Genomic DNA, 26,301 nt, shown 5'->3' on the forward strand with positions numbered 1-26,301 from the left:
TCCCTTTTTTCCTATTAAAACCCAGACTGGTCAGGGATTCACTCCCAAGGCTGGGACCTCACTCTGGTGCTGGCACCTCCATCCGGGGTACATCAGCCATTCTTTGGGGGATGACACGGGGCAGGAACTGAAACAGTGGACAGATCCACGGGTATGCTGGGATGAGGGGAAAGAGCACAGGGGAGTTCCTGGGATTGTCTGCAGGGTGTTTATTTGGTAGTGGCAAATGAACCCAAGTGTTCCCAGGAAGAGCGAGGGGAAAAGGAGAGGGCAGGACCCGGATCCCCCGCAGATGCAGCAGGATCTGCTCCCTGTGCCCCGCAGGTGGGGCAGGCTCAGATGCACTCGCAGCACTGAGAGCTGGGCTGGGAATGGCTCTGGTTGTTGGAAGGAGTTTTCCTAAAGGAGTGGAGGTCTCCTGAAGGAGGGGAGCACCTTGCTGCGGCCCGGCAGGAGCCCGCGGTGGCAGGGCAGCCTGGCCATGGCCCCTGCCTGCGGCACATCATGCTCCAGGAGGTTCCCGATCTTCAGGGCAGGCTGCAGTGGCCGGAGGGCGTCGAGTTCCTGTAGCAGGGCCTGGCTGAAGCCATCTGTGCTGAGCCTGGGCATGAAGGAGGCAGAAAAAGAGGAGAAGGTGTTCGATGTGGCAGGGAGGGAGGTGCTGAAGCAGCCGGGATGCCGGTGCAGCCCCGCCTGCTCTGCTCCCCAGCTCGGGGATGTTGGGCGTGGAAGAGGCCGTGGCAGGGCCCTCACCCCAGGCTCCGCAGCGGGCAGGCGGGATGCCGGAGCTGCTGGCAGAGCTGCAGGACGCCGTGGGCTGCCAGCTCGTTGTCACTCAGGTCCAGGCACGTGAGACGGGGCCCCTGCAGCAGAAGCGCAGCCAGGGCAGGGCAGCAGGCACCCGACAGCCGGCAGCTCCCCAGCCTGCGGGAGCGAGGGAAACAGGGAAGGAGGGTTTTGGCCTCTGCTAAGTGAGCTGCTCCAGGTGGGAAGGAGAAAGCTCTGGATAGGAAGGAGGGAGCACTGGCCCATCCCACAGCCCCTTTACCGCAGTGTCTGTAGTGGGCAGGCACAGTGCCTGAGCCCCTCACACAGCAGCTCCACGCCGGCGTCGCGCAGCCCCTCGCTGAAGGACAAATCCAGCTCCTCCAGGGAAGTGTTGGTGCGTAGCACAGTGGCGAGGTCCTCGCAGCAGGCACTGGTGATGCGGGAATACCGCAGCCTGATGGGAACCCCGGGAAAGACCCTCATTGCCATCCCACCATGGTGGCTGTCCCCACCCTGGTGCCAGAACCTTGGATCTCCTTGCCCTGGAAGAGTGGGACAGAGACACGATGCCACCCCATGGGGACCCTTGGGGTCGCCACCCCAGCTCTCAGGTCCGAGATGCCCGATGGGTGCTGGGGGTGCTCACCGCAGGACGCGCAGGCGGCAGCCTGGAGTCTGCAGCCCCTCACAGAGGAGGCGCACGCCGCTGTCACCCAGCGAGCTGTCACCCAGCTCCAGACAGGCCAGGCCAGGATGCTCCGCCAGCAGCGCTGCCAGCTCTGCGCAGCAGCTCTCAGACAGCCGGCACCACTGCAGCCTGCGGGAGAGCACGGAGAACGGCAGCTCAGCACACCTCACCTGTCCTGGCTGCTCACCTGCCCACCGAGGGACAACACCCACCCTCAGATAAACAGGGCCTGGCCTCCCCCTGGCAGCTTGGCAGTGTCCCCGCTGCGGGGGCAGCACCAACCCACTCACCCACTGCACTGTGCTTCAGGTGTCCCCCACCCACACCCCAATCCCAGCCCTGGTTTGGGCTCCATGTGCGTCTCTCACCGGAGCACCCGCAGGGCGCTGTCCCGGTGCCGCAGAGCCCGGCAGAGCAGATGGATGGGGCAGGGCAGCTCCTCCCGCCGCTGCAGGATGAGGGCACCGGGATGTCCTCTGGCTCCTGAGACTCCAGAGCTGCAGGGGAACAGAGCCACGGGGCACACACAGCCCTCAGCGGCGCTGGGAGCTCCCAGCTCCAACACTGGCACCGGCACACAGCCCCCCTGCCCCAGTCAGAGCCTCCAGTGCATGGGAGGGCTCCTCCAGAGGGACCTTTGTGGTTTTGGAGGTGTGAAGGACCTGGGGCATTGCTGCTGGAGCCCCCTAGGGAGATGGGAGTCACAGGGTGCACTTAACGTTTCAGCACCAGGGATCTCCCTTTGCAAGGGAGAAGGGGGACAGGGAACCAGAGTGACTGCTGGGCACAGGTGGACTTGGCCAGGTCGAGCCAAGAAGCTCCATCACCCCAGGGAAAGGCCAATATGGTGTTCGGAAGGGAGGAACTGAGTCATCCTTTGGGCCAGAGAAATCCTTTTGGGTCATTGAAGCAAGGAGGAGCAGGACTTACCAAGGCACTGATGCATCCAGCTTTGCTTCAGGATCTTGCCAGTGGAAGGAGCATCCCTGGAGGCTGACACAGCCCAGCCCAGCCCAGTGCTGGATGCAGAAGGAAAGAGCCATCTGGTCATACAGGGTCAGCTTGGTGTCCTTCAGGTCCAGGTCAGTGAAATGACCCAATGCACTTTGTGTGAAGCTCTTCTCATTCATCTCGAACAAGAAGTGGAAAGTGTCCATCTCTGAAACCTTCAGTGCTTGGCCAGGGTGGGAGAGGCCTCTGTGCCTCTCCTGAAGCCACTCCAGCATCTCTTCCCTGGCTCGTGGTGAAATTCTGCACCCAATGGTTTTGTCCATGTACTCTATGGATTTCTGGCTGACCAGACCAAAGAGGAATCGCACTGTTACATTCAAATCCTTTCTGGACTTGTTGTAGCTTTCTAATAATTTATTTACATCCTTCTCAAGCTTCCCCAAGCTGCTGACCATTTCCCCATCATCTTCCAGAATGTAAAACATTGCTGCAAAAAACTCCTGGAGGTGCAGGTGGGTGAAAGCATAGACATTCCCGTGGTCTTCTCCTTCCCTTGGGATCCTTTCATTGAGGAAGAAGGGGAGAAGACCTGACTGGTCCAAGCCATAGTCCTTGATTTCCTTCTCCTCAAAGAGGACCTTGTGCTTCCAGATACCCTCGGCAGCCAAGGAGCAAAGCTGGAGTAGGAACTGCTGGAGGACCTGTGGGTTGTCCCTGTCCCTGTGCTTCAGTAATTGGGAGAGGTAGAACATCATCATCCCTGTGGTGGCTTTGGAGCACTCAAGGAGGTTTTTCTTCCCACAAAGCTCTTGTTCAAGGGCGGTGCAGATGGTCCAGTTCATGACAGGGATGACACACAAGCTATAGAGGATCTCGTTGCCTCTGGCAAACCTGAAGGCCATGTCTGCTTTGCTGGGGTTCTCAAAATACCTGTGGAAATACTCCTCCCTCCTGGCTGCTGAAAATCCCAGTATCTCCACGTAATGCTCACCCTTCAGGCACTGCCTCAGGCTTCCAAGAGCTGTTGGCCTCATGGTGATGAGCAAAGAGGCTTCAGGGAGCACGGTCTTCTTCAACAAACTCATCAGGGTGAGCTCCAGCGGCTTCACCTCCCTGGGGTCAGAGCTCAGCTCAGCTTCGGGCTGAACCAAGGAAAGCCCCAGGGCCTCAAAGCCATCAAAAATTAACAGGATCTTCTTCTGGTCATCCAGGATCTTCCCAGCCGGCACTCTCAGGCCAGGACAGCACTGTGAAACCAGGTCTGCCACACTGGCTTCCATGGGAAGGACGATGGCTTTGCAGTCAATGCAGAAGACAAAGTCAAACTGCGTGTGGAGCGTCCCTTCTCTCCACTCCACCATCACCTTCCTGACCATTGTTGTCTTCCCCATCCCCGGGGCGCCCACCAGCACCACGACCTGCGGGGTTTTCCCGTCTCCACTGGGTTCAAACAGTGCGGTGGTGGCGGTGGCTGCTCCGCTGCCGGCGCTGGCACATCCCTGGCTGGTTCCATCCGTGGCTCTGTGCTTGCTCCGAGGCTCCCTGGTGATGGTCAGGGTGGTGAAGCGTCTGTGGAAGGATGGGCTCTCCCTGGGACAGGTGCCCAGCTCCCTGTCCTGCCAGGACTCCTGGACCATGTGCTCTCTGCTGTCCCGCCTGCGCTCTGTGCCGAGGAGAAGCAGGGTCAGACGACAGCTCAGACAAATTCCCCACCACACCATCAGCCAGCAGCCACTTATTTCAATGCTCAGTGCTTCCTAAGTCTGGCTGGGGCACTAAGGACACAGTTTGTGAGGATTTGGGGACTCTGGTCGGTTGGGCATTCTTCTGGGTCCTGATCCTGATCTATCAACTCTTGTTTTATCATCCTCACCCACCTGGGAGCAAATGCAACTGCCTGGGGCTGCCTGCAGCCTCTGACTGGTGCTCCAGGAGACAAAGGCACTGTCCCTGGGCTCCAGAGCACAGATCTCAGCAGAGATACCCTTAATCCCCAACTCAGGAGGAAAGAATCTGCCCAGCTGGCTGCCAGAAAGTGCTGAGAGCTTTAAGGTCACTTCCAACCCAAACCATTCTGTGACTTTAAACAATGCATTTATCGAGGACTCACAAGCCCATGTAATCCCCTGCAGAGATGACTTGCCTGGACACAGCTGGTGACCCTGTCCCTAGCACAGCTCCAACTAGGAGTGCCCAGGACTGAACTCAGAAGCCAGGCCCATGCCAGCCAGTGGGGAGGCTTGGATTTTCACTGCAAGGACTTCCTGCTGCCAGGCAAACCCACCTTGGCTGCTGCAGCAATTAATTCCACTGTGAGAAACGTCCTTCATCCTGCTTTCCCGGGAGTTCAAGGACAAACAGTGCTGCCCAAACGGCCACAAGGTTTTTTGCTGCTGTGTGGCCTTTTCCCCCTCTCCAGCTGTGGGTGGGTTGTAATTGGGGCTCTAGGAAAGGAGAGAGGCTCCTTTAGGATCTTTGAATGCTCAGGGATGAAAGGGGTGTGAGCCTGTGCTGTGACCTGCTCTCCTGGTTTGCCTGCTCCAGTTTATGAACAGGGCACCTGTGTCTGGATTAGGAGGGGGTAACCCTCTTGATTATTTCATTTTCTGTGATGATTTTCTTTCCATGATGGAAAAAAAAAAAGGTCCAGGATGATGTGTTGAGCAAAGCTGCCTGTGAGGAATACTGGGAAAGGGGGAAAGGATGTTTTAAAGCACACTGGGAGTTTAAGGACTCCTTATGGACTCCTTATTTCACTGCTCAGAGCCAGACATCACACTGTCCCTCCTGCTTTCAGGATGTCAAATAATTCTGGGGATAACTGTTTCTCTCTAAAGGACACGGTCTTGAGTTATGCCAGGGGAGATTTAGACTGAATATTGGGGAAAATTCCTTCACAGAAAGGGTTTTCCAGCCCCGGCACAGCTGCCCAGGGCAGTGGTGGAGTCTCCATCCCTGGAAGGATTTAAAAGCTGCGTGGATGTGGCACCTGGTGACACACCTGGTGGGACAGTGATGGCCTTGGGCAGTGCTGGGGAACGTTTGGTCTTGATAATCTCAGGGGGTTTTCCCAACACGAACAATTCCATGATTCTGTGCTCCTTCCCAGGGATGCTGCTGCCACCAACATTCCCCTGTGGGTTTTGCAGGGGAGAGCTCCCCAGGAGCCAGGGCTGTCCTTATTCCTGCCAACTCCTCCTGGGAGGTGCTGTGAGCTGAGAGGGAGGGGGCAAATCCAGCAACACCGTTTCTAAAGGTTTCCCACTCCTTCTGACCTTGAAAAAGCCATTTTCACCTTGCTGTGTCTCAGCCAGGGCTGCTGCTCACTGTGCCTGCGCTGCATTAGGGGAGATGTGACTCTGCCATGGGGAGATGGGGGAAGCTTATTGTTCTTACAGCTTTTCCTTTGCTTCCCTTTTTCCAACCTCAGTTCAAAAAAAAAAAAAGGTTACATTCAGAATTTAAATATAATGTGAATTCTGGTGTGAGGCGTGTGAGAGCATCACGTGGGGCTGTTTTATCTCCTAAGGCAGAGGCAGTGTGTGAACATAAGGAAAACGCTGCCAGAACCCCTGGCCTCAGCTCATCCAGGCTCTGGGGACAAGACCCAGTGATTCCCGCTTGCAGGAGGCTCTCTCCCTCCTCCTGCCACCTTGAGGATATTCCTGCCTGATACAGAAGTAGCAAAGAGATTGTGCTAGGGAAGCGATGGTTTGGGAGTGTCACCTGCATTAAACTGTGGATTTCCACCAGCTTTGCAGGAATTCAGCCTCTCTGCTGCTGTCAGTAGATCAGCAGATTTGGGAGGTGTTAGGAAGGGAAAGCAGCTGTTTGGAGCCATGGAAAGGTCCTGGCTGTGCCTGGCACAAGTCTCTGAAAGAGCAGGGAGTGCTGGCACTGCTTGGTGCAGGACCAGACAGGGAACAGAGCCATCAGCATCAGCCACAGCTAATCCTGTCCATGCCAGCCTGTCTGAGCCGAGTCCTGGCGCCAAGGACTACAGAAGGAATAACCTTGCTCATCCCTGCCCCGACAGGGTGTGGGTAGCTGCATCCCAAAGCAGCCCCTGGAAGCACAGCCTGTCCTGGGAGATTTGGGTTCTTACATCCAGCCCCTCATTCTGCAGCTCTCTTCAAACATAGGCAGGATTTTTCTCAGCAGTGGGATTTAAGCAACCTGAGTGTTTTTTAGACATGACACGTATTTCACAGCAAATCAGGCTGTGTGCTACTTGCCCATCTGCACTGGTGGGTCCCAAATAACTGATGGAGGCAGATGGGCAAGTAGCACACAGCCTGATTTGCTGTGAAATAAGGGCTAAAAGAGCTCCAGACAATCCCAGAACTGCTGAGGTTTGGGTTACAAGCAGGAAGTGACACAAGGATGGGAATCTGAGCCCTGCACCTGGTTGCATGGGTGAGGCTGTAACGGAGAGGACTCTTTGCTTTTAGCTGGTGAGGATGAGGAGGAGGAAGAGGATGAGATGGCTGTGTGCCTGGCTGGCTGACAGCACTCTGCAGTGGGACTGGGCTGTGTGCCCGGCTCTAGACTGGGAAGGGGTTAGGGTTCCCCAGCCTGCTGGGACAAGGAGCAGTCTGGGGAGAAGGGAAGCAGAGCTGGCACAAGAATTGCCCCAAAGTGCAGCATTTCAGTGTCCTCCCTGCACTGTGCAGAGCTTCTCCTTGGCAAGTGAGTTTGACATTCCTTAACTCACTGCCTCAGTTGGAAATCCTGGTGGGGTGAGGCTCATGCTCCTTTTACACAGAGGCATCCCAATTTATCAGGCTGGCCTGCTCCCCAGGTGCTTTTCCCAGTGTGTCTCCCCCACTTTGTTGCTGTGTTTCATGTAATTGCTGCAAATCCAGGCAGGATTTGGAGGAGAAACAAATGGAGCAGCAGAGGGGTCAGTGCCGCAGGGACAGCCCAGAACTGCTGAGCCAGCTCAGCCCCAAATGGCAGAGGACGTGGAGATGCAGCTGGGCTGCCTTTACCTCCCTGCAGCCCTCACCTTGGCATCCCGCCCCTCCAGATCCCAGCCCTTCCCTCTGGATTGGAGCGCCCTCTCCCCCCCTCCCCGCTCTCCATCTTCATGCAGTCTGCAGAGGTGCATTGTGGGAAACTCCCGAGTTCCCCCCCCCCCATCCCATCCCATCCCACCCCCCTCCCTCCCTCCCTCCCTCCTCTCTGCGCAAGAGCCAGCTCCCAAGGTGTGACTCGGCCGGCCGGAGGACAGAGGTAAGGGATGCCGCCGGCACGGGGGGCGCGGGGTGCAAGGGCCGGGGCTCCCGGCTCGGGGACGTGCGGATGTCCTGCGCAGGGTGACCGAGCGAGATGGAGACGCCGAGCTGCCTGCTCAAGGTGAGTGCCCATCTCCCCGCTGCGATGGAGGCCGGCGGCTGCCACGCCGCCTGCCTCTGCCCACAGCTTTCCCCGTAAGAGGCAAAAAGCGCTTTTCTGCCCCCAGACAAGGAGGATGGCCGGCCCCGAGGGGTTCCCTTCCCGTCCCGGCTCCCACGTTTCGCTCCCTGAAGGTCAGGCAGTCACAGAAGGTGCTCCTGCAAAAGCACGGGTGCCTCCTGCCCGCTGCTTCCCGCTGCCCCCACCTACCTGCAGCCTCCTCCGCCGGCTCTGCTGTGCAGAGGCGCCCGGGCGAGCCCTTCCGTCCGATCCGAGCCGGGCCGGGGGAAGGAGAGGCCCTGGGCGCCGCAGCAGCGCTCCGGAGGCTGGAGGGAGCCGGGCACGGGGAAGCGGAGCCGGCCATGTGCCGGAAACAGGGCTGCTGGGAGGGAGGAGGGGAGCAGCATCCCGAGCTAAGCCCCTCCAGCCTTGGCAGGAGAGCTGCTGCACCTCCCCGAGAGGTTTTGAGCAGTTTCCCGGCTGCTTTTCCGCTCCCATCTGCATGGAGAGAGGGACTTGCTTGCCTTTTGCTCTGCCTGGGTGGATTTAATGGCTCTCTTTAGTTCTGTCAGTCCTGGGGCAGGAGGGAAGCGGGAACAGCCGGCAGCTTGCTTCAGGCTTCACCTTTTCCGAGGAAAGGGGGTTGTTTTGTTGGGCAGGGAGAATTTGATATCAATTAGGGGGTGCATCCTTTGATTTGACCCTGGGCTTGTGCTGGAGAGAGGGGCTCACAAAGGGAAATCTGCCCCCAAGAAAACAAACAAAAGGGAGAAAAATATCAAGAGGCGGTAGTGCTTGTTTTAAGGGAGAATATTGCACCGAAGGAGCGGGAGAGGGGTGGATACCAGACAGGGTCTCCTGAGTCACGGTGGGTGCTTCCAGGGAGGGAATGCTTTGGGAATGTCTCAGGCTCTTCAGTCAGATGTCCCTGCTCTCTGCGCATCCATGTGCATCCCTGTGATGTGTGCTTGCAGGAACCTGTTGATTTGCTCATGTTTACTTCTCTGTCCCGCTGGTGGCTTCTGGGGAGATGCAAAGGGGGAAGGAAGAGGATTTTAAAAATTGAATCGGGGTCAGGCTGGCAGAACTTGGGCATTGGGACAAGAGGAGGAACCCCCCCCCTGCCGCAGCCCCGCTTTCCTGGGTGGGGCTTGGGCAGGATGCAGTCAGGAGAGGGAGGATGGACTACACCGGATTAAGCTCCGTGCTCCATCTCAGGACTGACCTCCAAAAGTCTGACCTTCACAGGTTTGACCTTCAGTGGAATGGAAATCTGCCCTTTCTCAGCCACGGTGCCCAACACCAATATCTAACCCTGTGATACTGTGGTGAGATGGGGGAAAAAAAACCCCAATTCTTCCCTAAAAGTGCATTTTCATCCCGCTGCATCCATCCCCTCCCCTGGCAGGAGAACACTCTGGCACATTGTCCCCATCCTGGATCAGGTGTTGGGGCTGTCAGACGGGGTGGAGGGATGGATGGAGCTCCCTGAGCAGGGATTTCCATGCTGGAGGAGCTTTGGCCATCCTTCCCCAGACGCTTTCCAGCATTCTGCCGGGAAGGGAAATGCCCTGGTGTTGCTGCACAAGGTAAGGGATGGATTTTACCCCAGAGTGTGTGGGGAGCCTCCCTGGAAGGTCACTGCCTCATGTGGAATTGGCCTCGTCTACCTGCGGTGGCTTCTTAGATTTCAGCTGCAGAGCAACAGTTTTCAGGCTGATGCAGATCCAGGGGCTGCCAGATTCCAGACCCAGCTCTGCCTGTAAGGAATCGCTTCCAGAATCTTTCTGCTGGCCCCAGCTCAGCCACAAAGGGGGTGATGCTGCATCAGGCAGAAGGGGTGGATTTAGGATGCCCATAAGCTGGGGAGGGATGTTGAATTTGCTGCTGCTTCCTGCAGCATTAGTGACTGACCCCAACCTGCAGTGGTTGGGGCTGTTTCACTGTGTCACATATATCCCTCATCCTTTTTTGCTTATGGATATTGAATTTGGGATACAGGACTGTGAGGAAGACGCCTTAAAAGCAAGACCTGTCAGAAAGGCAATCAGCCTCCTGAAGCTGGGGACTGGCTTGGGGAGCAGCACCCCAATTTGGAATCATCTGCCCTCTTCCCAAAGGCTTTTCCCAAGTGCTGGCAGGCCCTGGGTAAGGAGCAGGGCTTTGTGGTGGGAAGGAATGGCTGTTCACCATTCTCCAAGAGGCAGGGAATGTTTGCTGACCCTGTCACATTATCCCTGAGCTGGCACCACAGACCCAGAGCTGAGCAGAGAACCCAGACAAGCCCCATGGTCCCAGGCAGGGTGTTGCTGGAATTGGATTTTTGGCTCTGGGAGAGCCAGAAAAACGTTATAAAGAAAGGAACTGAGTGTGTTTGCAAAAGTCAAAACATGAGGGTAGGGTTCAGGATGTACCCAGATCCCTGTGAGGTGTCACACTCATGGGTTAAGGCTCCAGGATTCCTGTTGCTGTGGCATCTCCCACAGTGTTCCCCATTATTGCTCCAGTGCTTCGATCCAGTGTCCTGACAAATAGCTGCCATGGGAAGAAAAAAAAGTCATCCTTGGCTGAGAAGCCTTTCCTTTGTGCCCTGAATTTCTGTCTTGGGGTGAGGGATGCTCAGGCCTGCCAGGGAGAGGCTCAAGATCTTACACCTCATGACTTTTGAAGGGTAAAAGCTACATTTTTGCTCTGCTATAAAAAAATGGAACTAGGCAGGGGAAAAGAGGATTTGATTTTCTGTCTGAGGGAGGTTCAAACCCAAGATTAAAGCGGGGTTAGCACAGCAAATTGAGGTACTCTGAACTCTGTTTTGGGGGCCTGGGGACTGTGTTGGGACCCTGAGGAGCCAGGCTTTGCAGCAGGGTATTTCCAACCCAGTCTCAGCAAAGTATTTCCAGATTCTGTCAAATTCTAGAAATTATTTTGCTATAAGATGTGTCTGAGAGTGCAGCTGCGTGGGGGAGGCCTGTGGCACTTGAGGGGCCGTGCCAGCTGTGACTGCTCCTGCTGACAGCAGGCCAGGGCTGTGCCAGGTGTGACTCAGTGCCCACCCCTGGGGAGTCAGCCGGAGCACGTGGCTGGAGACAAAATCTTCTCTCTCCCACAGCTGCTCGGCAGTGCCTGGCTTTTGCTGTGCACGTGGCTGTGTACAGACAGGGGGGAAGGGTGGAGCTGTGTTTGGGGTTAAACCCCCAGAAAAGAACACAGGTTGAGCCCCTGGCAGGAGCGTGGTGTGTCTGCAATGCCGCCTCCATCTCTCAGAGAATAAAATGTCTGCCACGTCCGTCCCAGGAATTCTTTGGGAACAAGATGTGTGTGGCTTGCAGAGGTGATGCTCAGCTCAGAGCTTGTCATCTGCAGAGGTTGTGGTGCAGACAAAGACCACAGAGCTGTTCCTGGGCTCTTGCTGGTGGGGAGACTGAAGTGCTGTGTCACCTGTGTGGGCAGCATGGCTGGACAGCCTCTGGAGAGGATGCTGACAATGGTGTCACACCTTTGTGCAGCTGGGGTCTGCATCCCAGAGCCTTTCTCTTTGCTAATGGAGGGTAAAGCCACCTTTGCTGGGCTACAGGAACCCATCCTGTTCCCACACCTCACCTTGGTGCCAGGTACAACTCAATCTCTGTGTGGATGCATTGCCCAGCCTGGAGAGAGGGGATGTGGTTTGGTGGCACTGGAAGTGAGAAGGGGGGTCCTGGCCACGCTGTGGGGGTGGTGGGTGCAGGTTTTTGGTCACTGCTAGCACCAGCTGGAGCAGTGAGAAGCATGTTGGAGCTCAGAGCAGCTGCAGGAATTGCCGCAGCCATGGAGCAGAGGCTTGGCTGGCAGATCTCCCCCAGTGGCAGCGATTTGAGGCTGCTGCTCCTGCTAAAATACTTACAGCATCTGACACTCCACAAGAAGATTCAAAGGGCTTTTTGAGAGGGAAATGTTTAATCCAGGGATGGGGGGAGGGATGCAGGGAGTAACAAACAACAGACTGGGGAAAAGATTCATAAATATCTCATCAGAGTGAAGTGGGTCACCAGTGTTTGCTGCAACTTGGTGCTGCTGTCTCTGAGGGTTGGATTTGGGAGGGTTGGGATGCACAGCAGGCTCCTGTACAGTCTGTGCCTGGCTGTGCAGCACTGAGGCCGTTTAGAGGCATCTGACAAGTGACTCTGCTGGCGTGGGGTTTGCGTTGCGTTGTGTCACGTTTGCCGGGCGTTGCGTCAGGAGCTGAGGGCTGAAATAGCCTGGAAGGGAGCTCAAATCCTCCTTGGGGAGCTGCTCACGGCAGCTGAGAGAACACAAGCTCCTTATGTAAAGCTGCTTTAATATTTATGGTAATATCAGAGGCGGTGCATTACCTCATCCATCTTCGCTGCACTTCTTGGGCATGGGGAAAGGCTTAGTCACTACTCTGCCGTCCTTCTCCTGGGTGCTTGCTTGGCATCTCCCCACCTTTAACACATTTGTTCCCCCAGCAGCTCAGAAAAAAAGGAGAAGTGCTGGTTATCCCCATTGGAAATGGGGAGTTGGAGCACTGGGAATGTTGCTCGGTTGCAGGAGGGGACTGGACACAAATCTTTCCAGCCCGGACAGATCACTCCACATGTGGCAGAGGGGACAGGCACAGACCCCTGAGGACACTTCCCAAAGGACAGGGTCCTCAGGGATTCCTGAGGGGTTAGATGAGAAGGTGGAGGAGAGTGGGATGGTGAGAGTGCTGGGAAAGGAGCTCCAACTGCTGTGACAGAGCCACCTTTGGTGCCAGCTGCTGTTTCCTTAGGGAGAGCAAGGGTCTGTCTGTCCTGTGCACAAGGGGATCAGTGCCTTTCTTCCAGACAGACAGGCAGAAGTGACAAAGAAGGGAAGAGGAGATGAAGTGATAAGGGGGAAGATTTGAAGATAAGGAGTTTCCTGCCATCTCTGGCTCTTTCTGCACAGCATTGCTCCAGGTCAGAGGTGGTCAGTAGCTATTTGCAAGATGGATGAGCTTCCCACTGCACCCCAGACCCACACCCTGGAGCAGCTCCTTGGTCTTGCAAAGTGACTGACTTTTCCTTCCAAATGGAAGCAGGAGGGGAGGATGAGAGGATTTGGAGATGGGCTGCTCCCTGCAGGGGGAAGGGGCCATCCGGATGGAGCTGTGCTGTGGCACAGCTTAGCAATGACTCATCCGCTGCCTTCGGTGCAGGATGGATGCAGCTTTCATCTGTGCACGCAGGAGACAGATGAATAGATGTGTTTGGTGATTTGCTGGGATTTGAGGCAGGAAAGGTGCCCTTCAGGGAGCCAAGGGAAGCTGTTCCTCCGCTGGCCTGTTGCTCTGGCAGAGGGCAGCTTGTTGCGCTGGGTGAGTCCGACTGCACTGACCTTGAGAGCATCCCAGGGGAGCTGTGGCGTTTGCGTGCCAATCTTTGCACCAGCATCAATTTGGAAGGCTTTCTTTTTCCTTTTTCTCCTTTATCATACCTGGTTTTATTACTCCAGCTCCGTCTTCCCAGCCTGAGAAAGAGCTGTTTAGCTGCTGGCAATGAGAACCTTCCTGAAAGGGCACTGATTGTTAAACAGAAATAGCATGGAGCAGGGAAAAGGGAGGCAGGGAATGAAGCCTGTCTTCCACAAAATCTTATTCCAAAGTGCTGCTGTCTGTGTAGGAGGCAGAGAGCAAGCTGGAAGGGGGAGGAATGGGTAGACAGGCAGAGACAGCAGCTGACAAGAGAGAAAAGAGGAACTAAAAGATGTGAGGAGCTATAAAGAAGAAAGCAAAGGTAGGAAAATGTGTCATTAGAGAAAAACTTGGTGTGATGGAATGAGGGAAGAGGAGGAGACAAAGGAATGGGGGAACCCTCATGTGCAGGCTTAGTTTTTGGGTATGAGGAAAGCACCTCTTTCTTCAGTCTGGGGGAGACAGAGGCGCTTAAAGATGAGCCCATGGTCATGCCCTTGGAAGTACAGGATGGAGAGGAGAGATGATTGCCAAGGTAGGGAGCTAAGAGAACACAGGAGAAGATTAAGTACTGGGATGGAAGAGGATGTGCTTCTAAGGGTACCCAGGAGCCAGAGGAGGAGGTGGAGCCAGGCCAGAAGGTCTGGAGAGGTGCTGGGTGATCCTGTGACTACTTGCAGTGATGGAAAACCACAGACAAAAGCCCTTTTATGTGGGCACTTAAGAACTGCCAATATTGATTTTTGGCTCAGTTTGGTTTCTACAGCTTTTAAAAACCTTTTCTAAGTTGCATGATGGGTTTGTGTTGCTTTTAGTGGAAATTCACTTAGAATCAGGAAATTCTGTTTGTGGCAGTGCAGGGCATGTGTGATAGATGGGCATGGCAGCAGGACAAAGCTCCATGGCCCTGCATGGGATCCAAGCAAAACCAGCTTTCCTGCCCCCAGGAATCTGGATCAGTGAGGGGTGTGGATAAATCTTGAGGTGCCAGGGCTGTACAGCATCCCCATTTCTCAGCAAAAAAGGTGAGTTTTCCCTCTCTGATTTGCCTCACGATCTCCACAGGCTGCACATGATTTTCCTAGGGAAAGAGCAGAAGTTTAATGCTTGGTCCATGGGCTGTAACCACACGAATATCTGAGTGTGTGAGTGGCCCAGTTAACTGATATCAAAGCGACAAAGAAGGTAAATTAATATTTATGCCACGATTAATCTGATTCTCCCTGCTTTAAGCTCTGAGCCCACTTCAGCTGTGGGCTCCATTGCTATTTCTTTGTGTCTCACGGTACCAGATTGAAAAAAAAAAAAAAAAAGATAAATTGGTCCTAAACCAGAGGAGCTGTGAGTGACTTTGCACAGCCTCAGCCCTGGATTTATCTAGGACTCGTGCTGACAGAGCAGTGTGGATGCTCTCTGGAAGCATCCAGAAAAACAGGAAAAGGTGAGGCAGGTGATATCTACGGAAATATTACAGAATGAGCATTGAGAGGAAAATATTTCTTGCACTTGGCCAGGCCCTTGTTTCCCTCCCAAGCCCCAGTCCCCAGCGAGGTCTGAAGCTGGGTGATGTTTGCGTGGTACAGGATGCCCAAGTGTCTGATACACACTCAGCAAACCGTGTGAGAGAGAGAGTTTGGGCTTTCCAAAAGGGTTTTATATCCCAAACTAGGGAATGCAAGCAGTGTCCAGCTGCAGTCAATGAGAAGTATCGGGTTTGGTGGTCACCAAGCCTAGTGCAGTGTGAGGAGCTGGACTAGAAGATGCTTGTGGGTTCTTTCCAACTTAGGATATTCTGTGAGAGCTATGGAATTCCATTATTTTGGTGCTGCAGTTCCCTTAGTCAGCTGCAGCTGACTGGCACTGGAGTAGGTGGTGGCCACCAAGCAATGGCTGGCAAGGAAGAGCAGGAGAGGGAGGTGTTTCCATCTTAGGACCGTAAGGTGTTGCTCAGCTTTGCTCTAGTTCCAAACCTGTAATTTCTGTGAGATTTCCTCCATTCCTGCCTAAATGGAGATGAAAGCCCCACCTTTGTCTGCCTCTTTTCCAGAAGAGTCAGCAGCACAGATCATTGCTGCAGTCCTGGGACTTTGTTCCTGTCATTAGAGGAGTGATCTGCCCTCTGAGCTGCTGTGGAAGGAACCTTTGCTGGCTGAGGTTTTTGAGGAGCCTCTTCAGCTCTCAATCCAGACAATGAGCTCTGATTTCACTTAGCAGGCAGAAAGCTCCCTGCAGGCTCCTGGCAGCCCTGAAGGTCAGCAGGGAGCCGGCAAAGCCGGCGGCTCGGATCTGATGCTGCCTCCCGGTTACTCTTTATTCCTCTAGCTCGGAGCTGATGTGGTGCTGAACTGCCAGAGCTGCTGGCAAAATGCCCAGTGTATTGTCCTCTCCTCCCTTCACATGGAAGCGCAGCCACAGGAGCTCCATCCTCAGCTCACCCTGCCCTGCCATGTTTGTGGGGTGAGGTTGTTGTGGTAGTTTTACATCCTCTCAAAGCCCACTCTGTCCCTTTGCTGAATTCCCAAAGCTGTTCATTGCTCCCACCAGTTCCCTGGGGAAGACAGGGACCAGCTGACCACCAGCATCCTGTTTGGCTCCATGGGCAAGTCCAGCAAACCCTGAAGGGAGAAGGCAGGAGTGAGATGTCTCTGACACAAGAGACATCCAGCTCTACAGAAAATCCATGCAGTCAATTCTCTGTTTTGCGCCAGCTGAGGATCTGGCGCTTTGTTTTGCTGTTGCTCCACCAAAATGCTGGCAGGAATAATCCTTTTATCCCTGATAACCTGTGAGAACTGAGGAACTAATCCTGGTTTTCCTGCAGTACCCATCTGGAGGGAGAGTATCACACAAGATCACATATTAACCACTCCCTAAATCGACCTTGGGATAGTGCTGTGAAAGGAAGGGTGGAAGGTGAGACAGGCAGGAAGGATCTATCCATCTGCTTCCCCATGGAACAAAATGTTTTCTCCTTACCTAGAAGGAATTGAAAGGGTGAGCAAAGGTAAAGAAAGGTTTGTTTGGTTGAATGGTTGGATGTGAGTTTGTCATCGCTGACAAATGGCCTCACACACAGAGCCAGGATGGACTGTGGATGCCCACATGTGGCAGCTGTAGATGACAGTCAGTCCAACTCATTTGATGTTCCTGTTTGATATTAAGAAAAAATCCTTCCCTGTGGGGGTGCTGAGGCCCTGGCACACACTGACCAGAGAAGCTGTGGCTGCCCCATCTTTGGAAGTGTCTAAGGCCAGGCTGGACAGGGCTTGGAGCTCTCTGATCCAGTGGAAGGTGTCCCCGCCCGTGGCATGACCCAGGTGAGCTTTAAGGTCCATTCCAAACCAGGCCATTCTCTGGTTCTGTTATTGTTACAGGCACAGAGTGTGTAGAAAATGCTTTGAATGGAGTTCACAGTTCTGAAAGAAAGAGCCAACAGTTTTCCAGTCTTCCTTTCTGTCCTCCTCCATCACCTCCAGGCAGAGCAACACTGGGTTGCTCTGCCCCATCACTCACCTCTCCTTGCTGTGCTTTCCCCTCCAGGTGCTGTACCATGTCCAGGTAGGACACCGCCTGCGGAAAAAGCATCCCAAAAAAACCGCTCCCAGGCCTTGAGCTCGGGTGGCTTCTCTGCTTCCTGGAGCAACCGGGCAAGGGAGAAGAGCAGGGATAGCCGCCCGTATCTAGCCACTGCCTACAGCACCCCTAGGATGGATTCCAAAGGCAACGTCCGAAGCGGAAACAAACCCGACGCCAAGGCCGCCAGCTCCGGGAAGCCGGAAAAACCCAACCCTGGGCCTGCCACCAATGCAGACAAGAAGGAAGCCCCCAAAGAGCAGCCAGCTCCTGCCACGGCCACCAAGAAGGCAGGCGGTGACGCCGCCATCGCCAACAACCACAGCAACCTGAAACCCAGCCCTGCCGCCACGGAGACGCAGGAGGCCAGCGGCCAGTCCCCTGACTCTGACCACAAGGGAAACAGCTCCGAGGAGTCATCGGGCAGCTTCTTCGACAACATGAAGCCCTTGATCATCGTCGGAGGAGTGGCGGTGGCTGCGCTGGCTGTGGTTCTGGGAGCGGCACTCCTAGCCCGAAAAAAATGAAGACGGAGACGGGGTGGGGATAAGAAACCCAGCCCAGCTGTACAGCTCCTTTTGAGACAAATGCATGCAGAGAAATTCTATACATATATATATAGAGAGCGAGCTAGATAGGTCAACAAGAAACACCAACTGCAACTCCAGGGTCTTGTTCAAGACAACTGTGCCATTCTGACCCGCTGTGGGTAACTCCATGCACTCAGTGTGTTCTTTCATGTAATATATCTTGGCTTATACTGCTGTGTATAGATTACAGCTTCTCCTGATTGGTGTAAATGACGGTGTCCCCTCCCCTCCCCTGCTGTCCTCCCTGGGAGACACCCCCGCCCCGCTCTTGCAGTCCCGTTTTCAAGTCCAAAGTGTTCTACGTCCCATTCGGAGTCCCAATTTGTGTTTTTGGTTTCTGTTTGGTTCTGTTTTAACTTGGGCTGTGGTAAAGAAGATGGAAGGGGAGTGCTAAGGGCCGGCTCGCCTGTTGCACTGGGGCTGGGGGTGTTTTTCCAGCCTCCCCCTGGGAAAAGGGAAGTACAGGGGCAGCGGCAGGGAAGAGACAGCTCCCTGACCCGGCAGCCACGGGCGATCCCTAATCGGTGTTTGTGTATCCGCCGCGCATCATCCCACCTTGGAACACCCGCCTGGGAAGTGCTCCGGAGGAACCAGGGTGGCTCCAGGGAACCAGGTGGAGACTGCATCATGGCAGAGCCAAGTGTGAGCCTGGCATGTCACATCAGGTCACTCTTCAGGCTGAGCTGCCTGTGGGACAGTGACCAGAGGGGCTGTGCTGTGGCCCGGAGAAGTCCCATTGCAGCCTTCAGGAACCCAGGGCTCGCCAGGGTCACGTGGGCAGTGTTTGGGATAGAGAGACTTTGTTTTGGATCTAGTATTTCCTAAAGTTATGCTGGGCTTGGCAGGGTGCTGTGGCCTCAGTCCAAGCTCCCTTGAGGTTGGCTGGACTATTTGTGTTCATTTTTTTGGGCTTTGGATAAGGCCTTTTACTGGATTTTTGCCCCCACTGAAGGCTGTGGTCTCTCAGCACATGGGAAGACAGGAAAAGGGGGAGACATGAGCTGGTGTTAGGGGCAGAGAGGACCTGGGACCCCATGAGAGTAACACTGACCTACCTGCTTAATACCAGGGAAACCCCTTTCAAGAGCACTGGAGTCTGTCCTGGGTGGATTTCTTAACCTCCCTCTTGTGACAGTAGTAGCAGGGATTTGTAATTCGTGCACACTTTGGAAATGGAAACAAATTCCCAGCCCTCAGGAGCAGCCTGATTTCATGGGTGAGTACACTGGCTCTAAAGCCAGACCTTTTGAGGGGGAGAAGAGAGAGTGTTTAATGCTTTGGCTGATGCTCAGCACTAAACAGCAGGAGGTGAGGAGATCTACCTCTGAAAGCTTCCATTAGGCTTCTCCTGGCTGCTGCAAAACAGGGTGTTATAAAAACCTCTCACATTTTGGGTGTAAGTTGGATCAGAGATTAAATGAGGTCCAATGGGAGCTTGGCAGTGGCCACAGTCCATGGGCAGGGGCAGGAGTGATGGTTAGAAAGAGGCTGTGACACAGTGGGGTGAGCTGTGTTACAGAGCCCGTCGTGCACCTTTAACTGAGATGGATGGATGGATGGATGGATGGATGGATGGATGGATGGATGGATGGATGGATGGATGAATTCAGGGGCTGCAGGGGTAGAGGGAGGTGTGCATTCCTCAGGTGCTGCCTATGCAGTGTCTGCCTCTGGCACAGTCCCTGCAGTTCTTCTCTTGGCTGATGTCTGGCTTATTTACCTCCAAATCTGACCTGCTGAATGCACATGGTCTTGGAATGCATGGCTACTCCTATGGTGAGCTCAGAAGATGTTCCCAAAGGTGCATGGCCTCTGGGAATACCAGACACGGTGTCCTGGTGCGGCTGGAGGTTGATGCCTTCACCTTTGCCAGCACAGAGACAGGAGCAGGTGTGTTGGGCTCACAGGAGTTGTGGGAAGCAGGGCTACAGCTCCAGGTGAGATCCTGATAGCCTAAAGCACTTTTGGGATGAGCTGTGGATGTGTCTCCCAGCAGCAGTGTGTCACAGCCTGGGGAAGGGTTAGAAGCAGAAGGGTTCTCCTCTCCCCTCAGATTTCTGCAGCACAAATTTGCAGGGCAATTTTCACAGGGAGTTTTGCTTATGTTGTTCAGAAGGAAGGGAAATGACCCCCTCCTGCTCTGGTTCATGTGTTGCCAAGTAGGGTAGTGATTTTCATACAGTGACTTCTGTTTTCAATAGATATTTCTACCTTTCCTGTCCCCTCCCTCCCTGTCAGCTCTGGCCCAGGATTGTTTTTAGCAGTGTGTGACATTAGGCACAGCATCTATCTATTCTGCCAGCATAGATAGAGCGGGGGGAGGAAGGTGAAGCACCTGCTTCACTTCAGTCTCCAGTTTCATTTTCTAAAATGTTTTTATTTCCTTTTCTTCACCTTTGGCAACAGAAGAGGGGGAAAACAGTTCTCAGCCAATGGCCTTAACCTTTTTTCCATCTCCCAACCCTGCCTGCCCTTAGAGCACTCAGATTCAAGGCCACCAATTTCATCCAGAAACACCACAGAGGTGGTGATGGGGCTGCAGCTCCTCATTGGGGCACATCACTCATTTGAGCCCTCCCTGCACAGCAAACCTGGTATGTCCTGTTCGTAAGGGATTTTTGAGCGTGGTCTGTCCTGTTCCCAAGGGATTTTCCACTTCCTGTGATCACTTAACATTCTGCTGTCCAGGTTCTGCACCTGGAACCCACCTCTTTGGCAGTTTGGTTTGAAAACATCTGTCTGTGCCTGTGTGTGTGCGCCTTGAAGCACACCCTGCGTGTACAAACCTTTGTGTTGTATTGCTGCAGTCTGGGGAAGGGAGAGACTCCAAGCTGGAGATGCCCCTTCCTTCGCTCCCTGCATTCACTCCAAGTGTCCGTGATGTCTTTGCTGTGCCATTCCCACCACGCCATGCAGCTCCTGAATTCCTTTCCAGTCCTGGTTTCTCCTCAGCGCAAGGAATGTCTGGCTGGTGAAGCGCTGAGTGTGTGGTGTGCTCGGAGCCCCAAGCCTCTGCTCCCTGCCTGGGTAGTCGTGTGGGCTCTTTGCTTTAAAATGAGGCACTTTTAGACTATCTTGGGCTGTGCTGTAGAGCTTTTCCAAGCTTGGGTCTAGTGCTGAGCCGGGCAGATCCAGCCTAGATGGCACAGCACGCCGCAGCCCTGACTTGCAAACGCCTCCTGTCCTGCCTTACTGTGCCAGGCTGTGCAGTGCTTTTGTTCTGAGCCAAAAATGTCCAGCGAGCACCGGGCTGAGGGAGCAAATCCCTCTCTCTCAGCCCCAAATCTGTCTTAGCAGAAGGCTTAAATGACTGAGCTCGCTGTGCTAAATAAATAGTTGTCTTTTCTCGTACTGAGCACACGCCGATTTTTGCTTGATGTCCTTCTTTGTGTGGTTTTTGTGGTATGAAGTCCTTCCAGTGACATCTCCGTGGGGAGAGTGAATTAACACTTAAAACTAATCAGAGTCTGTGCTTGGGGTTTGAAGAGATCTAGATTGCTAGTTTACTCTTTTGATCAAGTCGATAAATTAAATATTGGCAAAACTGGTTTCAGACCTTTCAGCTTATCACCAAAACTCTCGATTGAATCACTGCACCCGATCTCAATCTCTTTTTAGGGAATCATAAATTTTCGTTGAATATAAAGATGTCATTTTACTGTCTTGGACAAGTCAGTAGAAGGTTTTTGCTGCTTCTATTTTAAGAGAGATGAAATGGATTATGCTTCTGCTTCCTCTTCCTACTGATTTAATACCCTGTAGATAAGTCCTGTTATTCCTAACAGTGCTGCAGCAGGATGAAAACAAATCTGGCAGCCAGGGGATAATGCAGCAGCATTTTTGGGAGGGTAAGAACGAATTCTTGCAAGTGCTGTTTGCCTGAGGCTCACTTAAAGCACTTGCCTTGAAGCATTTCTTAGTTCCCTCGGGCTGGGTGATAAATTAAACATCCATTTGTCTCTGATGGACTAAAGTTTGAAGGTTGATCCATAGAATACTGAAAACAAGGGGGATTTTCCCATTGGCTTCACCATGCTCTGGCCTTTGAGGTCTTGTTGGCACCAGGGATATGATCACAGGTCATCATAAAATCATCTCAATTAAACATTTATTTTAAAATTGACACGTTTCTTAGGCTGAGCATAAGGGAAGTGTCTTCTCTTAGGCAGCCCTGCTTATTCTGGCATCAGGATTTGTGTATGAACAACAGCAGTGCAAACAAAAACCCCTGGAGCTGGTGAGAGATGATTTATGCCTTAAAATATTCCCTACTTTTCCTGGAAATGCTACTGGGGTTTAGAATTCAGCAGCCTTCTAACTATTCTTAGAATTGCTTGAAAATAACAGTGCTGAAGATTGGAGAGGACAATGATTCTTCGAGAAATAAACCAAAAAAAGGAAGGCAATGGAAAAATACGTTTGAAAGGTGAAATTCTTGGAATTTCAATCAGCTCCATGGAAAGCTTCAAGTCAGTGAAGATTCTGAGAGGGTGCAAAGAACAGAGCAGAGAAATGGGGAGAAAAAGCACTATTTAATTATCTTAATAGCTTTGGTAAGGACGTGCTGACTTTTATATCCTCTTCCCCCCCTTTTTTTTTCCCTCAGAAAAAGGCAAAAATTATGAGCTCTGGTGCCACGCAAATTAACCTCTGCTAATTGCCTTTTCCAGATGAATTCCTGCTGGCTCTGTGCAAGGTTAAAAGGTTAGAAAAATACCTGAAGTTTCCTACAACCAACTTTGCATTATTAAGGGGAATTTCCAGGACATTAGGAAGGGCTGTGTTCTCTTTTCACGTGCTTTGCTATGCCAAGGACTGCAAATGCAGCCTGCTCAGACTTCCATTCTCCTGGTCCATCCTTTATGCTGGAGCAGGAATGCTGATTCCCTTCCCAGTCCTTGCTGTGGTGTCATTCCCTTCACCACAAAGCTAGGAGAGGTCTGTAGGGGCAAGAAGCAGCATCACATCACATTCATGAGCTGGGTGCAATTCTGCTGCACAGGTTGGGCACTTCCAGCCACAAAGAGGAATTGGCTTTGATCCAGAGCATAACTATTCTGTATTCCAGTAAATTCTCAGTCTGGGACATTGGAACTGGGAATATTTCCTGCTATTTACACTGGAGGTATTTGGTTCTTTACTCTTTTGGGGAGAAATCTGTTGATGCTGAGGATCTGTTGGCACATTTTGGATCTTAGGAGTGACACTCGACTGACAGCCTCAAAAAGCCTTGGAGCCTGTGCCCCCATCCAGCAACCCCTGGAGGGTTTAATCCACTGGATAAAGTGGGCTTATGATGACTTTTCCCTCTTCTTTCTGAGACCATCAGTCCAGCCTTGTAACCTGCTTTCCTTTTAAATTCCCTGATTCCTGGAATATCTGTTCACACCAGATCTTCAGCTGCTACAAACTACAGGGTTCCTTTGGTTTCTGATCTGATTCATTGCTTGTTCTTGCCTCCTTCTTTGGCCACTGCTCTGTATTCTTCCCTTTCCTTTCCCTACTTTATTCCCAGGCAGCTCTGCAGATGTGGCCTCTCCAAAGCCCAAGGCTGGGAAAGATTTTGGGTTGGCTAATGCAGGTTTTGAGTGGTCCCCCAAAAATACAGGCAGTGCTGGGCCCCCAGACTGTGTGTCACAGCAGAGAATGTGTGAAGCTTTGGTCTGCTCTCACCTTTGAGGATCTAAGTCTGCCAGAGGCTGAGTGCTCGTCTGCCACAGGATTTGTAATGGATGACAAATCCCCAGGAAGGTCCTGTTCTTGTCCTTCCCTGTCAGTCAGGTGTGAGTTGTTCTGGCTGCCTCAGAGGGCCTGAGATGGTGTGAGCACACACACCGCGCTTGGCTGCAGCCAGAGCTCCCTCAGCCCTCTGGAGCACCAAAAACAGAGGGAAAAGAGAAGTTTTGAAGTTGAGGATATGTACTTCTGCTGGCCTGGAAGGATCAGCTATTGTGCCAGGGATGAGGGTGCAGGAAGTGCAGTCTCATCTGAATGAGCTGATCAGGTGTCACTGGGTGACAGAGAACTGTGGGACTTCCAGGCCTCTAAAATTCACTTTTCATTCAATTTGCTATAGTAGGCCTCAAAATCCTGTGAGAGATCAGAGCCTTTGGCTTCCCAAATTCATGAGTCTGGATCTACCTTGTGCTGTAGTTCTGCTCCCTCCTCTGGACAGTGTGTGCTCGGATATGCAGTACTCTGGGACTCATGCCCTCTGCTCTTTGATGCTCTTCAAATTAAATAGACTTTTTCTGCTGAAAAGCATAACTTGGGTTAAATAGGCTTTGGACTGGCTGTTCCTGTTTCTCTGCTGGTTGTTCTCAAACAGTTCCATGAGTTTCCCATTTCTCAGCCCCAGTGCAGCATCCCAAGCATGAAAGTACAGGTTCTTTCTGTCTGTATGATGATGCTGCAGCACCAAAGCTCCCACCAGGACAAGAGGAATCTTTAATCACCTTTCCAACAGTCAAGTCCTGCACCGTATCCCTGGTTTTGCCACAGCCACTTCAAGCAGCCAAACTTCTGGGGCAAGCTGATGAGAACAAGGGTGCCACACAATTTTGTTTGGTTAAAAACCAACCAACCAGGGAATAATTTGGCTTTACTGAGTTTTGAGCAGCCCTTCATAAGCCTGGTGCCTTTTCCCAGGACTATTTCAACTGAAGCCTTTTAAAAGTTGCAGTTCCACCTCCCCTGGAAAGCAACTCTTTTCCAGTGGTAGGTGCTAAAAGGTTGTGGAGGAACTAAAATTACAGGAAGGGAACTCGAAGGTCATATTACAGGGAATTTTTATTTTGGTTTTGGTTTGTTTGGATTCTGTTACTTCTCCAGGGACTGATCCAAAGCCCTTGGAAGTCAGACTGAAATGCCTGCTGTTCCTTTGGAAGCCTCAGGCACCTTTCCAATGATGTCGGTGGGTTTTGAGTCAGCTCCTGAGTGTGTTTTCCAAATGATAGGAATTTTCCAAGTGACACCTTGATTTCTTCCCTGTACAACCAGACCTGCTTGTCACTTACACATCTTTACCTGTGTTCAACATACAGGTTTGGGGTTTTTTCTTTTGCTCTCAGAAACAATATGCTGCTAGACACATTTCCTGGAGGGAAATGGACACCTACCTACACACAAAGCTATCCAGCTAATTTATACCTTGTTGAATTTATAATCTTGTCTATGCTTCTATGGACACTTTGTATGGGCTGCAGCTCAAATCCTAAAATAGTCAAGAATTTTTTCCTTTCCCATATAGTATTCTATTTACTTTGACTTTGAAAACAAAAAAAGCGTATAAATGCAATAATGCAGGTAGACTAGAAATACTAGATTGAAAATTTAAAGTAGTTTAGCTTGTCCCATTGTGACTGACAGTGTTGTATGACACCCAACGCTGTACCCTGACATTTTCCAGGCTTTCTCCGTAGCTGAATCTAGTATTAGCTTTGGAAACCCATTGTGTGAGTGGTGGGTGGATGGGTCGGAATCGTGTGCTCTCTACACACTGTATGTTACTCACATCACAAGCTGTATGGCCACTCCATATGCTGTGAAACTGTAAATGATTCCCAAATACACCTGTAACTCTTACCAGGATTGTGAGAAATAAACTATATATAGAGATATATACACACACATAGAGAGATTGTATAATTCCTCCCGTGAGCATCTTCGTGTACTTGGGGGTGTGAGTGGAACCTGCTGTGCTCCCTCTGGAGTTTGTCCAGAGAAAGCTGTGGCTGTCCCATTCCTGAACATGTCCAAGGCCAAAATGGATGGGGCTTGGAGCATGCTGGGATAGTGGAAGGTGTCCCTGCCCATGGCAGGGGGTCGAAAGAGGTGAGCTTTAAGCCCCCTTCCAACCCAAACCGTTCTACGGTTCCTGGATTCTATGTCTGTTTCCTGAAGACTGTGTTTTCTGTGATTAGTGATCCCACTGAGAACTGTGAGAAAAGGCAGTTCCTGCCCCAGATAAACTCCAGCTTGCCCAGAGAAAGCAGGCAGAAGATGATTATTGTTATTCCCAGATAGGCAGTAAATTGAATCATCGATTTACCCAGAGACGCAGGGGAAACATTTCCGATCCAAGAGATTCCCCATCCCGCCGGCCGATCTCCAGCCTTCACCCCCAGTTCTTTGCTGGGACCTTTCTCCTGCCAAATTTCTCCTGCTGATTTTCTGGTTTTGTTTCTAAGATGGCCTGAGAACACCTCCCAGACAAACCATCCTCTGAGCACTGGGTAAGGTCTGTGGGGTCCCTGTGCATGGATTCCCTCCAGGCTCTCGGAGGGGAGGAGGGTTTTGGCAGCACATGTCACCGCACAGGGTTGATGTTGTATTACACCAGCTCCAATCAGGGTCCTGACAGAAGCCTGCAGGCTTTTAGAAATTAATTTCTTAAGAACTGGGAAGAAAAATCCTGTAAATTCCACAAGGTCAGGAAAAAGGGCATCCTTCAGCTGCAAAAGTGTAATCATTTGAGGGTTTTGCTGCAGAAGCACAGCTGGAGACTCGAATTTCAGTTTGTCTTGACAGGAGCAGGAGATTAAATAAATTCTTATTTTCTAAGTGGGAATGCTGGAGCTGAGAGCCTGGGATGGATGGGGGCCTGACAGTGCCCCAGTCAGGGTGTGTTGAATTGCACATGACTGGGGCAGTGTAGGGAGGATGGGAGGAGCTGATGGGGCAGGGGTTGGGACAGCACTGTCCTTTGTGGTTTTTTTTAAAAAGCACTGGAGTCACAAGCAGAGAATAAGGACCATAAATGTGATGCTCTGTGATATAAAGGCTTAGGCTGCTGGAGTGGCACTAAGTCCCAAAGTACTCCACGCAACAGTGATACTGAATAGTGAATGAGATGCTTTTTTAACTTTTTTAAAAATAATTTTCTGGTGTCCAAGCTG

The 26,301-nt window shown here is 52.4% G+C and overlaps 2 protein-coding genes across 9 annotated transcripts; one reads left to right on the forward strand and one right to left on the reverse strand.

Moving 5' to 3' along the window:
- Positions 1–194: 194 nt before the first annotated feature.
- LOC111943509 (NACHT, LRR and PYD domains-containing protein 3) lies at positions 195–12,166 on the reverse strand. 6 transcript variants are annotated; one of them, XM_086894662.1, is made up of 8 exons: positions 8,650–8,930; positions 8,015–8,546; positions 2,387–4,070; positions 1,825–1,953; positions 1,415–1,585; positions 1,049–1,222; positions 754–924; positions 195–601 (listed from the first exon to the last, which is right to left on the reverse strand). In XM_086894662.1, exons 2-8 carry the CDS (start codon positions 8,166–8,168, stop codon positions 400–402), a joined length of 2,685 nt encoding a protein of 894 aa, XP_086750788.1. In that variant the 5' UTR covers positions 8,169–8,546; positions 8,650–8,930; the 3' UTR covers positions 195–399. The 6 variants fall into 6 exon arrangements, 4 of the variants coding, with proteins under 4 accessions (XP_086750788.1, XP_086750785.1, XP_086750786.1 ...); XM_086894659.1 differs by lacking the exon at positions 8,650–8,930 and adding an exon at positions 4,692–4,851 and having other exon boundaries at positions 8,015–8,375; XR_015288499.1 differs by having other exon boundaries at positions 1,049–1,310; positions 8,015–12,166.
- On the forward strand, positions 7,564–25,033 carry CEND1 (cell cycle exit and neuronal differentiation 1). Of its 3 annotated transcripts, none has more exons than XM_086894731.1 (2): positions 7,564–7,642; positions 16,782–25,033. In XM_086894731.1, exon 2 carries the CDS (start codon positions 16,949–16,951, stop codon positions 17,339–17,341), a length of 393 nt encoding a protein of 130 aa, XP_086750857.1. In that variant the 5' UTR covers positions 7,564–7,642; positions 16,782–16,948; the 3' UTR covers positions 17,342–25,033. The 3 variants fall into 3 exon arrangements, with proteins under 3 accessions (XP_086750857.1, XP_086750859.1, XP_086750858.1); XM_086894733.1 differs by lacking the exon at positions 7,564–7,642 and adding an exon at positions 7,671–7,765; XM_086894732.1 differs by lacking the exon at positions 7,564–7,642 and adding an exon at positions 13,493–13,563.
- The last annotated feature ends 1,268 nt before the right edge of the window (positions 25,034–26,301 follow it).

Source organism: Cyanistes caeruleus, chromosome 6, assembly GCF_971803275.1.
Source record: "Cyanistes caeruleus chromosome 6, bCyaCae1.hap1.1, whole genome shotgun sequence".
NCBI classification, from domain to species: domain Eukaryota; kingdom Metazoa; phylum Chordata; class Aves; order Passeriformes; family Paridae; genus Cyanistes; species Cyanistes caeruleus.

Excerpts from the sequence above, each read along its gene's own strand:
- LOC111943509 (XM_086894659.1), bottom strand. The coding sequence starts at position 8,308 with ATGCAGATGGGAGCGGAAAAGCAGCCGGGAAACTGCTCAAAACCTCTC. Across the intron at positions 925-1,048 it reads TGCCCACTACAGACACTGCG|GCTGGGGAGCTGCCGGCTGT; the intron begins GTAAAGGGGCTG and ends TCGCTCCCGCAG. Across the intron at positions 602-753 it reads TGCCCGCTGCGGAGCCTGGG|GCTCAGCACAGATGGCTTCA; the intron begins GTGAGGGCCCTG and ends CTTCATGCCCAG.
- CEND1 (XM_086894731.1), top strand. The coding sequence starts at position 16,949 with ATGGATTCCAAAGGCAACGTCCGAAGCGGAAACAAACCCGACGCCAAG.